Consider the following 17,863-nt stretch of genomic DNA (forward strand, 5'->3'; position numbering starts at 1 on the left):
TCATTGTTGTTTGGCGGGTCCGGGCTGGGGATTCGAACCCGCCACCTTAGGTGTACGTGGCTGGCGCCTTAGCCGGCTGAGCTATAGGCGCCGAGCCGACCCCGTAACTCTTATTACAAGCTATGGGAGCTCAGGGTCAGGGCAGTAGGAAGGAAATGCTAGAACTCGCTTTGCCCACCTCTCAGCCCACCTGCTTCTCCAGGCTTTTGGGCCATGACAAATGTTCAGGGGGCTAGAGACCACCTACCTTCTGGAGCCTGCTGGGAGTTTCTGGGCCCTGCAGGGAGGACCAACTTAGCCCGGACTGCGAGTTCTCCATTATTCTGAGGAACGCCATCTTCATGTTTCTCAGCCTGGGGTCCAGAGACAGTGCTCAGAGCAGGATTTCCCAGACCCCTGCTGGGTGCCAGTTGCCTGTCCCTGGACTCCACAAATGCTCTCAGCATGTCCCACGCCCTCCACCCTGACCGTGGGAGGGATGGTCCAGCAGCCCCAGCATGCCAGGGGCAGATGGGCTGCAGAGGCAGGAGGGGCTCGAAGGGTGCTGCATGTCCCCACGCCCGGTCCTAGGAAGTCTGCACGCAGCCTGAGTTTGCAAAAGGCAAACAAACTCAAGTGCTCCTCCATATCCGTTATTGATTTGTCCTCATCAGTAAAGACTCAGTCAACCCTTCCATGCCGAGGACTGCCACAGGTGCCAGAGGCACAAGGGGTGGCAGTCTGCTCCTGCTTTGCCCCTACCCACCAAGGTCACCTCCCTGCCTACTGAGATGGCTTCTCTGGTCATGAGTGATTTTGCCCAAAAGTGAAGGAAGGGCCCAGAGAGGAGACAATCCTAAAACCCAGTCAGTCTTCTACCCAGTGAGGTGGGAAGAGAGTCCTGGGCAGGGCCTGGGTACAGTTGGTACACTGCGGCCCCCACAGTTAGCCCGGCCTGTAGGAAGCAGCTCTCCGGGACCTTGGGTGCCAGATGTGTTAAGGCTGCCCCAAACTCAGCGCTGGAGATGGAGGGACAATCGCCCCCTTGCCTCAGCAGGCTTAGTGTGACAAGCCTTAGTGGCCTATCTCACGCAGGCCCTGTGCTAGGTGCAGGCAACAGAGAAGTCCCAGGCCTGGTCTTCAAGCTGATACCACAGGAGTGAGGCAGGCAGAGCACAAGGAAGATGTGTCCCATGAAGGAGAGAGCCCAGATGGGGAATCAGGAGGGCACCCTAAAGGGGCTGTGCTCCCCAGAGAGGACAGAGGAGCAGAGTGACAAAGGTGCAGGAGCCAGATGCGTGGCTGTGCAGAGATGCCGAAGTTGAAGAGAAGGCACAAACATAGAGGGCCCCCAGTGCTGGTCCTAAGGGGGGGAAGACAGGGCCCCCAGTGCTGGTCCTAAGGGGGAAAGACAGGGCCCCCAGTGCTGGTCCTAAGGGGGGAAGACAGGGCCCCCAGTGCTGGTCCTAAGGGGGGAAGACAGGGCCCCCAGTGCTGGTCCTAAGGGGGGAAGACAGGGCCCCCAGGGCTAGTCCTAAGGGGGAAGACAGGCCCCCCCAGTGCTGGATCCAAGAAGGAAGACCACCTCTGGAATGCTCATAAGGAGAGGCTTCCTGGAGGAGAAGGGAACTAAGTTACATCTTGGGGGACACTGGCAAGGGGAGGTCTGAGCAGAGGTCAGGCCTGGGAAGAGCTCACAAAGGCCATGATGGATGCAGACATGGCCCTTAGAGGCAGGAGGTGGGACAACAGCTCCCAAGTAGGGGCCCTGGGCTTCACTCCATTAGTGGCAGGAAACCAGAATAGTGTCCCAGGAGAGACATTGTGTATCCCAGCCGTGCTTCAGAGAGGAAAGCAGGCACTCTGTGTTCAGGCCGTGGCAGAAACCCGGCACGGTGGGGCCGTGGACAGGGGCCATGGGGCATCCCCCTGTCCTTTGCTCCCTCCCCATCTCTCAGGGACTCCCTCCCTCCCAGTCTTGGATCTTGGTGCCATTCTCCGGGGCTCCTCTGTCCTGCACTGTCCAGGATACACTGACCCTGACTACATCAAACACAGCCGATATCTCTTACAGTTCAAGTCCAGAGCAGGAACGTGGAACCCCACGTCCCAGTCAGGGCTGGGCTCTGCCTTCCTGGGGGCTTTTGGTCCAGCCATTTATCACCTATTACTGTTTTGAGAGTTCTGGCACTGAAAGTCCTCAGTAGACGATGGGGCTGAGAGAAGAGGGGCCTTTGTCAGCCCCCTGTGCAAAGCACCCCCACCTGCCAGGCTGGTCTGGGTGGGCTGAGCTACACAGGTGCCTGAACTTGGGCAGGTCAGAGAAGATGCTCAGCCTTGCCCCACCAAGAAGAGTGTCACACTGAGCCTTTCCTTGCCTACAAAGTTCCTATCTGACAGTCCCAGCCAGCAGGCCAGGTGACATACACTATAGGTCCAAGCCTTGCTAGGTAGGTTTTCTGTCCTGGGATCTCTCTGAAAAGCGAGTTAATTCTCACAGTGGGGGTGAGGGACACCCAGTCCCAAAGCAGACATCACCTTGGCCCTGAGCGGATACCAGTGGAAAGACTGTGTCGCACTGTCTTCGAAGTCCCACGTAGCCAGAGGAATTATCACTTCTCCAAGAAACACTCTCCGGGTGAGCGTGCCCAGGTGCCACACAGAGACCTGCAACCACCGGGTCACCAGCTGGGCAGGATCCACCTGATACTGCAGGGACAGAGCAGGGACAGTCAGCAGCTCTGGTGCCCACCCAGCCTCCCTCTGCAGGCTGAGCTCAGAGCTCAGCGGTAGCCAGGGTCCCAGTTTAGTGGGTGGCTCAGGGTGCATGGAACCAGGGTGGAGGCCTCTCTCTCCTCAAGAACGTCTCACACTCCTGGGGGTGGGGGTGGGGGGCCCTGCAGAGCCACTGACCCCACCTGGGCCTCCCAGGGCCTCCTTTAAAGCCTATTAGGTCTCTTGATAATGACAGCCCTTCCTTTGTACAGGCTTTTCAGATATAGTGATCTTTATCTTTTTCAAGCATACCATGAGGTCAGAGTCACCAAAACTGAAGCTCAGGAATCCAGTGGCCCTTCCTTGTGGGCAGGTGTCATCACAGGCCAGAATCAGACCCCATGCCTGGCCGTGACCCTGGCTGCCATGCTGTGAGGATGGACGTGCACACCCATGGGTAACAGATGAGCAGTTGCCTGCTGGTGTCAGCTCTGTGTGCCCACCTTTGGCCATCTTTCTCAGCCTCCCAGACTTTGTCCACACTTCTGCTGCCCTGGGCTGGCATCCTTCCCTGCTGAGATGACTTGTGGCCACTAGGGTCAAAATTTCTTGGGCCACATCCCCTCTTCTACTGCCTCTGACTAAATTTTAGTCTGTTTTCCCTCAAGTTCGTGGTCTGTCTCCCACCCTGCTCCCCATTTTCCTCCCTTGGTCTGTAAACTCTGACTTGACCTGCTTATTCCCACATTCTGGCTCTGCCCATCAGGGAAGTCTGCTCCCTCCGAGCAGTGAGGGTGGAGCAGAGCCACCCCATGTCCGCTCCAGCTGCTCAGGAAGCCCTGTGTTGGTCCCCCAGATGCTCAGGCCGCCTCTCCCTGGGGTCCACACCACTGCTCGCCACTTTCTGACGAGCAGGACTGAGCCCTGCAGTGGACCAAGTCCACTGCCCGAAACCAGCCCTGCTCTGCACTGCCCTGTGATGTCCCCAAGGCTTGCTCCAGGCTCTGTTTGGTACAAAGTGTAAGGGACACTTGAGAACAGGGACAGGCAATGACCAGTGTCATCCAGACCTGGCATCTTCTTTCATCTCCCCCAGGCCCCTGTGACCGTGGTCTCTAATGGGGTACAAGTCTCCCCGGAGTCCAAATAAGCCTCCCCCAGAAACACTCTGCTCTCAGTCTTTACCTTTCACACAAACCTCCCCTAGCACTGGCACCAAGCATGGGGGGATTTGAAATACTGGTTTCTGTGAGGCTTTTATAACCCCCGGTCGGCTTCCCCATCTTCCCACCTTTCTGTCTCACACTTGTTCCTATCGAGGACAAGGCCAGCTGAGTTGGGATCTTCTGAATTTAGAATAGATCAGAGACATCAATGTTTTCAGATCTATCTGGCAAGTTTCCCAGGATTACAAAATATTCAAAATATACTGGTAAACCCATGGATAAAAATTTTAAGCAATTTCTTTGAGAGTCTGTATGCATTTTAAATAAGGTAGGTAAAAATTTTAAGGTCAGACTAGATAACTAAAAATCCAAAGTATAGACAATCCTCATGTTTATCTCATTTCATAAACTTCTGCTTAGCACAAACTATCTTAGACTTCTGACGACTCATTTCCGATATCGGTGCAAATGTGTGATGGGACAGTTTTTCAAAATCCTTGAAGGCAGGTAGCAGAACTTTGTGACGTGACACTTTCCCACCGCACAGACCTGGCGGGCAGTGCCACAGCCCCTGAGCTTGTGGAGAGGCCCAACCCACCCCTGCTGAATCAGGACCTGCATTTTTATAAAAAAGAATCCCAGGGGAATGCCACACACACACACACACACACACACACACACACACACACACGAACACACACTCTAGGAAGGAGCTGTACTTCTAAGTACTCTCTGCTCAAAGTCCCTGTGGGTAGACAGGATTCTAATACCTCCCTCAGGCTGTATATAAAGCACTTGGCCCCAGCAAGGGCACTGTAAACAATGGCCATTATTATTTAATGAACTCAGGGCTCTGTGCCAGCTGCCCAGATGGCCCCTGGCTGGCAGTTTGCAAATGCCCCTACTTGCCAAGGAAGGCAAACAAAGCCCTCTCCTGTCCCAGGCGTGAGAGCCTGGGGTCTCCGGCTGCCCAGCCATGACTGGGTTGTCTCCACAGGCCTGGGCAGCCCTCCCAGCTTGGGGGCCTGCCGCTGCCAGCCCCAAATCAGAGCACAAGGCCCCATCTCCGACCTCAACCATAAACTATATCTCTTAGCATCAAAGATAGTAAAAACCTAGATAATTCCTTTATGCTTTTTTTTTATATATATATAAAATAAGAAGCAGCCTGAGTTTGTCAGATATGATAATAAAGGAACACTTCTACGAGGATAATAACTCAGTTGATTCATTTTCAGGCTACTCTACTTAAGAATGCCTCTCTGATAGTCATAAAAATTCAACGAGACAAACCAATTTTTTAAATTTCTCCATGCCCTGTTGTTAGCCTGAGACAAAGTGCAGCCCAGTTTTCTCCCCCATTTTCTCAGAAATCATTAATCAAAAGCCATTCTCAAGTCCAGCAGACTCTGCACTTTTCCTGCACAAAGGGCTGAAATTTATTTTCTACCACCTTGCCACTGATTGACAGAGCCATGGAAGAGTGTGTTGGTGTCTGCACTTCCATTTAACTGACTCAAGAGTTTGGAAGAACCATCCCCTGGACTCTGACCCGTGTGCAGCCTGGGGTGGGGAAGACTCAACACGTGCATGTTTGTCCAGCAAATACCTTCAAGGTCTCCTGAAAGTGCGGGTCCACCGTGTTCCTTTGGACTACAGTCTTGCGTTTTCCCTGGGAAGACCTGTCAGGAAGCAGGTAGGTCTTTACGTACCTGGTGGCCAAACACAGACAGGACAGAGTGAGTGTACAGCAGGGGCGTGGGGGCCATGTGAGGAGTTGAGGGGAGAGGACCCCACATATCCCTGCTTCCCTCTGGATCAGGAGTCAATAGCAAGGGTCTAGAGACTGTGCCCAGAAGGAAGCAGCCTCCGAGCCGGTGTGGACAAGCTCCTAGCACACACAATCTTTGGCCATGTGTTGGCTACATGATCCTCAGAATATTCCTAGGGGTGTGACGGTCGTCCTGCCATCCTCATGCCCCACTCCTAGAATCTATTTGCCCTGGTCATTTGCCATTCATTGAAGCCCAGAGATTCTCTAGTCTACCTGGATGTCAAGGATGGTGAGCCAGCTTCCTCCTAACTGCAAAAAAAGACAAACTGCAGGCCGGGCTCGGTGGCTCACACCTGTAATCCTAGCATTCTGGGAGGCCGGGGTGGGTGGATTGTTTGAGCTCAGGAGTTTAAGACCAGCTTGAGCCAGGGTAAAATCCTGTCTACTAAAAATAGAAAAATTAACCAGGCATTGTAGAGGGCACTTATAATCTCAAAACAAAAAAAATTAAAAATAAATAAATAAAATTTAAAAACCCCAAAATGTGGAAAGGAAAAGCATGTACCGTACACTTTGCTTTGTCCTTGTGGGGGCCTCAGAGACCATGCTCCCGACTGCTGAGAAGGGGCCTTCTCGGGCCTCTCTGTTGAGTCTGGCAACCAGACACAGCATGACAGGGGGCAGATGGCTCCGTCTGCACTTGCCCAGAATTCTGAAATCTGAGCTTAGACGAAAACATGTACTATTCTGTCCTGTTCTAGGCTGACCCCTCCACACTGGCCCCAGACTGCTCTTCATGGCTCCCCTGGCAGTCTCTCTGATGACCATGACCCTACCACAACCATTAGCCCTGCCCTTGCTCTACAGGCTAGTAACAGGCTCAACTTTTCCCAAAAAAATTAACAATGGCCCTCTCTCTGTGTGTCTCCCTCCTGGAGTCTCTCTCTCTTTTTTTTTAATGCTTTTATTTATTTTATTTTATTTTTTTGACTGGGGCTGGGTTTGAACCCGCCACCCTCAGCATATGGGGCCAGTGCCCTACTCCCTGAGCCACAGGCACCACCCCCTCCTGGAGCCTCTTCCTCCCTCTCAGTTAAACTTCTTGAAAAAATACTCAAAACTTTCCATCTCCAATTCCTTACTGTTCACTTACTCTTAAATTGTTGATCATTATAGAATCTCATACATGTAAACCAAATATATGCAGCTTGTAGCATCCTAATAAAATACACACTCATGTACCTGCCCCCTGGTTTAGGAAACAGAACATAATAAATTATTTCCCTCTCATAATCCTGCCTTTAACCAGGCAAACACTCTACTGAATTTTGTCTTTTTTTTTTTTTTTTACAGTTTTTGGCGGGGGCTGGGTTTATACTCGCCACCTCCGGCATAGGGGCCCGGCGCCCTACTCCTTTGAGCCACAGGTGCCGCCCCCACTCTACTGAATTTGTATGTATCCCTCCCTTCATTTCCTTTATAGTTTCGCCACTTTGCTGTGTCTCTTCAAACAGTATACTCCTTAGCTTGTCCTAGTTTTGAGCTTCTATATTAATGGGATCATCCCATACACATTCCTCTGTAACTTGTTTTTTTTTCACTGAATATAATGTTTGAAACTCATCTATGTTGTCCTGTGTAGCTACAACTCATTCATTTCTGATCCTGAGTATTCTTTATTCCGTTGTGTGAATACACCACAATTCATTTATCCTCTTGAAGAGCACATGTCTGATGTGCTAGTATTTTTCTACGCTCAGGAGTTTCTCACATGCACTGGAGTTTCTCTCGGCGCATAACCAGGAATGATGGGAGAGGTAGGAGATGTGTATTTTCAACTTCACTACAAAATGCCAAGTTGGTAATTCAATCTCTTTAATGGATATAGGGCCATTCAGGTTTCCTATTTCATCTCACATCGGCTCGGGTGATTTGTGTGTCTTTTCGGAAATGCGTCCATTTCATCTAAATGGTTACGTTCATTGACATACAGTCGTACCTCATATCCCTTATTATTCCTTATTATCTATTAGTTCTATCACGCTGTCTTTTCTTTCATTACTGATAATAGTATTTGCATATTCTCTTTTTTAAAAAACTGGATAAATTTAGCTAAGGAGTTATTGATTTCACAAATCTTTTCAAAGAACCAATATGTGGGTTAATTTATTTATTTTTCCTATTTCATTGATTTTTTCTTAGCTTTACTATTCCATCCTTCAGTATTAATCTGTTCTTTTTCTAACATTTTAAGATGGAGTTTTAAAATAACTTGTTTTAAATGTTTCTTCTTTTAAAATATAAGCACATCCTCAAGTGTTTCCCTCAAATTTTGAAATGTAGCAGTCAGGGGATACTTGAACACAGACTGTTCAGTTTTCCCAGGGCATGTGGTGCATGCAGAGGAACAAAGAAGTTAAGTCAAGAAAGACAGGAGCGACACAGTCACTGCTGCAGGAATTTGTACTTATGTTGTTTGGTATGAAGGAGCGACTAAAGGTTGAGAGAAGAACAGAGTTTGAGTAGATCAACAATGCATTTCTTTCCCATGGTCACACACATAATTATAACAGTATGATCGAAGTTTTCCATGTAGGAGAAAAGGAGGCAAAAATGAGGTCCCTGCCTTAAGCCATACACGCAGAAAATCAATTCCAGTTCTAATATAAAAGGATCCAAGTGTGAAAATACACTAGTAGAGGAAAACAAAGAAGACTATATTTATAACCTTTGCGTGTCACAGGGATTCTTCTACAGACAAAACCCAGAAATTTTAAAGGAAAAGCCTCATAAATTTGACAGTCAATTCCTACAACAAAAGTCATCACAAACAAGTTAGAAAACAAGTAACAGCTGGAAGAAGATATGTACAATATATATAACCAACAAAGATTTTTTTAAGCTTATTTAAAATAGGTCTTGGCTCAGCACGTGTGGCTCAAGTGGCTAAGGCGCCAGCCACATACACCTAAGGTGGCGGGTTCGAATCCAGCCTGGGCCTACCAAAACAACAGTGACGGCTGCAACCAAAAAAAAATAGCCGGGTATTGTGGCGGGCACCTGTGGTCCCAGCTACTTGGGAGGTAGAGGCAGGAGACTTGCTTGAGCCCAGGAGTTGGAGGTTGCTGTGAGCTGTGATGCCACGGCACTCTACCCAGGGGGATAGCTTGAGGCTCTGTCTCAAAAAAAAAAAAAAAATAATAAAATAGGTCTTACAAAAAAATTCTTGGCTGGGCGTAGTAGCTCATGCCCATAATCCCAGTACTTTGGGAGGCTGAGGAGAGAGGATTGAGTGAGCCTGCATGTTTGAGGCTACAGTGAGCTATGCGTACACCACTGCACTCTAGCCTGGGCAACAGAGAGAGACTCTGTCTCTAAAAAACAATTTAAAATAAATAAAAATAAAAACTCTTGTGAATAAATAAGAAAATTGTAACAATACAATAGAAAAATGCGCAGAAGACATGAACAGAAAGTTCACAGAAGGGAAAACAAGTAGCTAACGCATATAGAAAAGTTGTTCACCTCTGTCAGTAATCAGGGAAATGCACGTTAAAAGAACGGTGACATACCCTTTCACGTCATTAGTTGGGAAAAAAAACTTTAATCTGTCTATGGACAGATAATCTGTGGGGCAAGATTTTCATGTTTGTTTATCTTGTATAAAAAGTCAACTTTTCTGCACCATTTATTAAAATCCATCTTTCCTCCAGTGATTTGTAGTAGAACTGAATGTTTATCTCCCCAATTCCTATGTTGATGCCTAACCCACAATGTGGTAATATTAGGAGAGGCGATTAGGTATATGGGTGGAGCCCACATGAACTGATTAGTGCCCTCATAGAGGACGCCTAGAGAGCTACCTTGTCCCTTCCACCACGTGAGGACCCACGTGTTCAAAGACAGACATCTATGAACCAGAAAGAAAGCCCTCAGCAGACACCACATCTACCAGCACCTTGATCTTAGACTTCTCAGCCTCTGGAGCTGTGAGATATAAATTTCTGTTACTGATAAGCCATCCAGTTTCTGCTATTCTCTTACAGCGGCCCAAACAAAGACATTCCTTGATCATACAAGTTTTCATATATGATAAAATCTGTTACTGGACTTTAATTCTGCTCTGTTGACCTACTTGATCTTTGCATCAAGAACACATTGTTTGAATTACCACAGCTTTGTAATAATTCTTGAATTCTTTTCCTTTCTTTCTTTTTTTTTTTTTGAGACAGAGTCTCACTCTGTCGCCCTGGGTAGAGTGCCGTGTCACAGCTCACAGCAACCTCAAATTCTTGGGCTCAAGTGATTCTCCTGCCTCAGCCTTCCAAGTAGCTAGGACTACAGGCGCTGGCCACAACACTTGGCTATTTTTAGAGATGGGGTCTTGCTCTGGCTTAGGCAGGTCTTGAACTCCTGAGCAGAGGGAGCTCCCAGAGTTTCTCGGCCTCCCAGAATGCTAGGATCACAGGCGTGAGCCACCTCACCCGGCCTCCTTTTTCTTTTTTACAACTGTCTTGTTTATTCTTAGACTTTTGCTTTGTCATATAAATTTCAGAATATGTCAAACTTTAAAAAAACAAAACTTACGGATTGCACTTTTTCTTCTTTTCCTCTCCATAGGCAAGGTTCTTACAGGCCTTGATGCATATTTCTAAAGAGTGGGTTTTGAAGCAATAACCAATGGCAAATTCTATTTCTCCAGTGACATTAGCGTTGTCAAAATTGCCCATCTCTGTACAAGTGCTGTTAATGCTAATTAAACTTCCCTAAAATCAAGAACGACAGACACAATGAATTACTTTAATGTTTTTTTGCAGTTCCAGTTTCAAGATATCAAATAAATCACAGAGCATGCATTCTGACACACACTAAGTTAATAACACATCTGCTTGTACTTTGCTGAAGTTAAGTTGCCACATGCCCTGTCCTAAGATGAGGAGTCCTCAGAAGACCCTCTCTTGACCAGATATGGTCTCTGCCTGGCAGGAAAGGTTACACATCTCATTCTTTATCACGAATTGCTTGGGGTGAAATGACCTATTTCCTAACCAATTCTGCAAGATAATGCTCAAGAGGACAGATAAATGTCCATGGCAAAACAGCCATGTGGATGATAGCGTGGTATGAGCTCATATCTGTGATTGGAAATCAGATAAACCTGGATTCATATGTTGCCTCTGCTACTCATTAACTGTGTCAAAGTCTAACTGGAAAATATAATAATACTGATCCCATAGGGTCAGGGTGAGAAACAAATGGAGCGAGGTATGTAAAGTGTGCAAAGGTAACAATACACCACGTTAAATTCTTCTGGGTACCCAAAATAAAAAACAAGACTAACATCACAAATGAGGGTGCATCAAGTATATAAGATGCTGATAAGCACAGAATGCCTGTGCCTAATAGGTAGGATAAACCCCCTTCCCACTAAAAATGTGCCTAGACATTTTCCACCATTTATGCGTGAACAGTCTCAGTGCCAACTGTATAGGAATAGAGGAACAGACTGATTGCTGTTTCTGATTGCCAACTAGCTCCTCCACACTATAAAACATCCTGAAAAGAAGCTAAGAAAACCTGAGCGCAGAAAGCCAGATGCCTTAGAGAGAGAGAGAGACTTAAAACTGTATCTACAACTCATCAGAGGGATTGAAATCTGAATTAACTAATGCCAAGAGCATACCATGCCCAGTCACTGGCTCTGAAGAATGTTGTCTGCCAACATCACTCACCTGGTAAAATGTAAAACAATTTAAAATTTTGGACTACTCCTATGGCTCAAAGGAGTAAGGTGCCAGCCCCATATGCTGGAGGTGACGCGTTCAAACCCAGCCCGGCCAAAAAAAAAAACACAAAAAACTGCAAAATAATTTAAAATTTTTACACACTTGAAAAGGCACAGAATGGTGAGATAGCATAAATGAGTAAGGCGTAAAAATTGAAGATAGGTCAGAATGGGTAGGGACCTTGGCAAGAGGTGTGAGCTGCTCAGAAGAACCAGGTGGATAATGGAGGTGCTAGAAAATTCTGATAATTGAAATGACATTCATCATGGGACTTTGCTTCAGGCTATGAGATTAAATAACAACTTCTCTGCTAGAGTAATTATTAGAATTATGATAGAAAGTTGAATTAAGTAACCAAATAAATTGTGTCAAGACATTGTACAGCTACCAAGACATCCAGGCTAGGAGGATCCAAGAAGCTAAAGAGAAGAGAAGCACATTGAACGACGCCCGACGTTCTGAGATGCTTTTCCCCTTGAGATCTGTCCATAGGGAAGCAACGCAGGGCTGGGAGCCTGAGAGGTCAATAACAAATCAGCTGAGAGACACAGAAGCTGAGAAAAGTGTTTAACAGTCTAATAGGGTTGGGAGACAAAAATTAGCATTCAAGACTGAGAAGCGTCCAGAACTTCAGCTAAATTCCCAGGGGAAAAAGAAATACGCAGAAGTGAGAGGGATGTGAGACGCTGCTTTGCTTTGAAGGTGTCTGTGAATTGGATTCTGTGGCTGAGAGGCCGAGGAGCTTAGGAACGCTTTTAGAAGTTTCAACGTGCTAGAGAGAAAAAAATTAGAGCTCAGGAATACCATAGAGAAGGGGGTTGGCTAATATCTAGACTTTCAGCTGGGATTCCCCCAAAGGCTTTTTTATTAGGAGGAAGGGTCAACTGGAAATGTACCAGTTCTCGAAAATCAAAACCCAGCATTCAATTAGCTCAACTCTATGCTAGCTGCCTGCTGATAGAAAATCACTTCTATCAAGGAAGATCATATCTTTTTGAGTCCTGAGTTTTTCATATATAATATCCAGCATTCAACACAAAATTGCCGTGCATAGCAGGACTAAAAGGACCTGGTTTTCTTGGGACTAGGGAATTTCCTTGGATGCAAGACTTGAAATGCTAAAACCAGGAGAGTCCTAGGTGAACCAGGAAGGTTGGTCGTCCTAAGTCTAGGATCTGGGAATAAGTGACCAAAAGCATAGGGGAAAAAATAGACAATACAAGCAGACCCACAAATGATCCAGGTAATGGCATTACAGGACATGAACTTTAAGAAATCTGTGATTAACATGGTCAAGAAAATATAGGACAAGATGAAGAATTTCTCCAGAGAACTAGAATCTATAGTAAAGAATCAAATAAAAACTAAGGCCTAAAATGTAAGGCCACTGAAATTAAGAATTCTACAAAATAGGCTCAGCGCCTATGGCTCAAGCGGCTAAGGCACCAGCCACATACACCTAAGGTGGTGAGTTCGAATCCAGCCCGGGCCCGCCAAACAACAATGATGGCTGCAACCAAAAAATAGCTGAGTGTTGTGGCGGGCGCCTGTGGTCCCAGCTGCTTGGGAGGCTGAGGCAGGAGACTCGCTTGAGCCCAGGAGTTGGAGGTTGCTGTGAGCTGTGATACCATGGCACTCTACCCAGGGGGACAGCTTGAGGCTCTGTCTCAAAAAAAAAAAAAAAAGACAATAAACAACGAAATAAAGAAGAAAAAAATACAAAACTACACATAGGTACATCACAATAAAGTTACTTAAAAAATTAGACAATTTTTAAAGGCAGAGGAAAAAAGGATCTATTACTTTTGATCAAGAAAACAGTAAGATTTAACCAGCTTCCTGCCCAACAGAAATGACAGAAGACTCGATAGATCTAAAAAGAGCCATGGAAAGAATGGGGTGGAGAGAGTAACAGAGCAGGAGGAAAAGACAGACCACAAACATATAACAGGAGAAACAGAAAGCAAGGAGATAAGACAGAATTAACCCAAAATATGTCAGTAACTACAACAGAACACACGGCATATTATGACTGAACTGAATGCCATTCAGATGAGACACGGCTGGAATATGTATGTACAGAAAGCCGGCAGGGGGAGGAACACGCCTTTGGGGGATGAGGGGTGAAAAGCCAGACTGGGGTGGGTTAGCAGGTGAGCAGGAGCAGAAAACGCGGAAATGCCAAGTGCACACCATTCGGAAAAGGTTAGCTGGGAGAAGGGAGAACAGGAGCTGGAGGGAGCAGAAAGTTGAATGAGAGTGTTTCGTTTCAATTTGTTTTGTTTTATTAAAAGAGACTTAAATGTGCTTAGGGCCAGTGGGAAGGATCTGGGTGGACAGAGGCTGAGTACGAGAGGAGGAGGAATAGGTAACAGAACAGGTGCAGAGATGGCAGGGGACGGGGACATCCAGAGTACCGCTGGGGAATCAGCACCTTCTCCTGCGGGTAGAGAAAGAAGCATCAGTTGGGTGCAACATGCAGGTCAGTTATTGTGGCATCAGGAGGATGAGAAAATCCCACTTTGGTTCTTTTCTTTCCTCTTCTTTTCTTTTCTATCTTAGATACAGCAGGAGAGGAGAATGCTTTGTTGAGAGTGAGGAGGAAGAATGGGTTTGAGAAGAACAGAGGTGGTGTGAATGGTTGTGTGGACAAGCAAAACTGACTTAACCAGATGAGCACGTCCGCACTGCTGGGCAGGCCTGGGTGCACTTGCTGGTGAGACAGCAGGGCAGACCTAATCCCTGGGATGCAAGTGTCAGTGCATGAGGTCAGTCTGCTCCTGATGTGTACACAGCTGTTCAGCTGCAGGTATGAAGAAGGCGCACAGCTGGGCTCATCCAGGTTGGCGCCCAGAATTATAAAGCACCCAGGAAGCAGTATAATTACTCATCCTTCATTTTATAAGTAAATAAACAGAGTTCAAGGTAGGTTGAGACACACCCCAAATTGCACTGCAAATCAGAAGTAGAGCTGGGAGTGGATCTGGGCTCCCAATTCACTGGGCCATAACTCATGGTAGTAACTGCTGTGTCTGCTTAGCAAGGAGGGGCAGGGTCCACCCTGAGGTGACTAAAGGAGTAGAGAGCATGCTCACGGGGAACCCTCTGAGATGACTCATGCACCCCCGCATCGCCCTGACCGGGCTCCTGCATCTGCTCGCCCTAGAGCCAGAACTGAGCCTTTGAGTAGGTACAAACTAAGCCAACCAAAAGGTCCTGGCCCAGAAGAGCAACTAGGAACTCAGCTCCTTGTTAATTACAGCCATTGGCCCTGTTTGGTTTTGAAGGAAAAGTCAATCTGGCCGGAAGCAAAGGAGAACCACCCAAGGCAGGCAAGGCACATCCATGCCAGTGACTTTCTCTGAAGGTCACAAATTTATCTACTGCCACTGCAAGCAGCGCCCCACACCCTTTTATTGTATAAATATGAAAAACTACGAGTCAACTGAAACCACAGCTATTTTAAAGAACAATAAATCCTGATCACCAGGAGCATGACACATGACTGCAGAGTGGCTAAGGCTGTGGGCGGTGGAGCCAGGCAGCTCTCAGCCCCCCAGCCCTCACACTTACGGCCGTGTGGTCTTCAGCAAGCTTCTTACCTTCTCTACCCTCAGTTTCCTCATCTGTCAAGTGGGAATCTATTTTGTAGAGTCAGGATGAGGCTCAGTTAGCTCATGCACATAAAGAGACTTAGAACTGTGCCTAGGCCTGGTAAGCATTGTGTTTCTCACCCTTCTGAAAATGCCACAAAATGTGGCTGCCCTTTGTAAGCCATGCAAATCATTTCCTTTGTTTTTCCCTTCTTTCTTTTTCCCCCCTTTTGCTAGGAAATGTATAATATATAAAAGAGTACAGAGTACACATAATGTGTAGGTATAAAAAATAATTACAAAATTGATATTCAGGTGGCCACCCCTCAGCGTAGGAAAATATCACTCTCATTCCTGTCCCAAGTAGACACTGTTTCAAAACTGTTTGCTAATTATCCTTGCTTCTCTTGATGGAATTATGATTATTATTGTTACTGTTATTATATTTTGTTTTTTCAGTTTTGGGGGGTTTTTTGAGACAGAGTCTCACTTTGTCGCCCTTCATAGAGTGCCGTGGTGTCACAGCAACCTCAAACTCTTGGGCTTAAGCATTTCCCTTGCCTCAGCCTCCCAAGTAGCTGGGACTACAGGTGCCCACCACAATGCCTGGCTATTTTTTAGAGATGGGACCTCCCTCTTCCTCAGCCTGGTCTCAAACTTGTGAGCTCAGGTAATCCACCTGCCCCAGCCTTCCAAGTGCCAGGATTACAGGCATGAGCCACCGTGCCCAGCTTGTTGTTATATTTTGGAGATGGAGGTCTCACTCTGTCACCCAGGCTGAAGTGCAGTGATGCAATTATGGCTCACTGTAACCTCCAATTCCTAGGCTCAAGCGATCCTCCAGCCTCAGCTTCCTAAAGCAGGGCGTGAGCCCCAGCACAGTCTTACTATGTATGTATATATCCCCCAAACAATGCACTGGTTAGTTTTGCCTGATTTGGGATTTTATGTGATTAGAATCACACCATAGGCACATTCCCTGCAACTTCACAACTTATCTTCTCTTGATATTGTGATTGGTGCCAATTTTTAAAAATTAAAACAATTATAAATAACGTGGCCCTGGACATCCATATGTGCTCACTTTGGACAATATTCATGATAGTTTTAAAGAAGTATTTTCTGCAAATGAAATTGTTGGATTAAAGAGAACATATATTTTACAAAGGTTTTTGACATATATTACAAATTGCCCTCTGGAAAAGTCAAATAATCTCTGCTCACTCCACAGTTTGAGTGAATGCCTGCTGCTCCATATCCCTGCCAACACGGGCCTGCATTAGTTTTTAAATTTATTAAAGTGGTCCCAAAATAGCAGCTTGACTTAATTTTGCACTGATACGTCTACTTGGGAGGTTGAACAAATCTCCCCATTTACTGTCTGTTTGCATTTGAACTTTCGTAATAAGTGAAAATTTAATGAGCCTTTTCAAGCATCAATTCCTTATTCCTCAGAGAACATAAGTATCTCTCAGAAGGGTAGGCAGCATCTTTGGGAGAGAAGCAATAATCAGTTATTTGCTTCCCGGGAGTTTAATTTCCTTAAACAAACACTGCTTTGGTCTAAAGGGAACAGGTTACAATTAAATGAATGACGATACAATGTCACGATTACAGACTTGAAGGACACAAGTCAGAGAAAACTTTAGCACAATGGAGGAGAACAGAGAGCCCTACAGCGTCTCTACTATGGTTTAGAGCAGCGGTTCTCAACCTGTGGGGCGCGACCCACAGGAACTGCATTAAAGGGCCAGGGCATTAAGAAGGTTGAGAACCACTGATTTAGAGGAACCATCCTGAGAAGCAAAGAAACTAAAGCAGACTTACTCCCCCCACCTCTCCCTAACTCCTCCCGGCCCCAAGTCACTAGGTGGGCCTCAGCCCCAAGTGATACCAATGGACCAGGTGCTGTGGGGCAGGAAAACCTCTCAGTTTAAGAATTTGATCAACCCTATGGGATAGCACAGAAAACCTGAGTATCGGCTCCCAGGGCCCCTGAATTGAACTGGAGTTGCTGAGACCTCGCCAAGTCATTTAAGCTCAGTTTCCTTATCTGTGAGATGGGGTAATAGTGTCTTCCGTAGAATGTCAAGGTGACAGTGACTGAGATGTAAAGTGAACCACAGGCATTCAGAGAACCATAGTTCCAAGCAGCACTAATCCATCACTCAACAAGTATTTATTGAAGCCATTTCAGTGTCAGAACCATTCAAAGCACTTGGGAATTACAGTCTAATGGGATAGACTGGATAGTTGGATAGTAAATAACTGACAGATAGGCCAATGTCAGGCATTAGGAAGGTGAAGAACAAGGACACGCAGAGCAGGGAAGAGAGACCAGGAGGGGGCAGGAGGGCAGCTTGGAGCAAAGACTTGATGTGACGGGTATGAATTGGTGATGTCCAGAGAGAGACCGAGGCAGAGACACCAGGGGCAGGATGTGCCTGGGGTTGGAGGACCAGAGCTGCGTGTGGTTGGGTAGAGTGGGACGGGCAGGTCCCACAGGACCCCCAGACCATCAGGGGCAGATCCTAGCCCATGTACTTGGCTATGTGTCAGGTTCTAAAACCATAAAGACATGATTCTGGCCCCTTGAAATAGCTTAGAGTCTAGGGGGACTCTGGGCAGCACCCCATCAGCTTTCTAGGAAGGGGCAGCCTCATCCCAGTCAGGCTCAAGTAACGCCCACACTGGCTCAAACTAGCTGGGTTCCTTGTACCCCCACCACGGGGTAGGGGCAGACCTTCAGGCAAGTCTTTTTTTTTTTTGAGACAGAGCCTCAAGCTGTCCCCCTGGGTAGAGTGCTGTGGCATTACAGCTCACAGCAACCTCCAACTCCTGGGCTCAAGC

At 46.9% G+C, this 17,863-nt stretch overlaps 1 protein-coding gene across 2 annotated transcripts in view; it reads right to left on the reverse strand.

The window, feature by feature from the left end:
- Positions 1–17,863, reverse strand: part of SYTL3 (synaptotagmin like 3) — a 78,443-nt gene that overhangs the window by 3,538 nt on the left and 57,042 nt on the right. For both annotated transcript variants that reach the window (XM_003792404.2, XM_003792403.2), the window contains 4 exons: positions 10,222–10,400; positions 5,470–5,572; positions 2,518–2,688; positions 248–353 (listed from right to left, as the gene is read on the reverse strand). In XM_003792404.2, coding sequence (XP_003792452.1) covers positions 248–353; positions 2,518–2,688; positions 5,470–5,572; positions 10,222–10,400 — 559 coding nt within the window. The remainder of the gene's footprint in view (positions 1–247; positions 354–2,517; positions 2,689–5,469; positions 5,573–10,221; positions 10,401–17,863) is intronic.

This window comes from Otolemur garnettii, unplaced genomic scaffold (genome assembly GCF_000181295.1).
Source record: "Otolemur garnettii isolate 467f Iridium unplaced genomic scaffold, OtoGar3 scaffold00056, whole genome shotgun sequence".
NCBI lineage: Eukaryota > Metazoa > Chordata > Mammalia > Primates > Galagidae > Otolemur > Otolemur garnettii.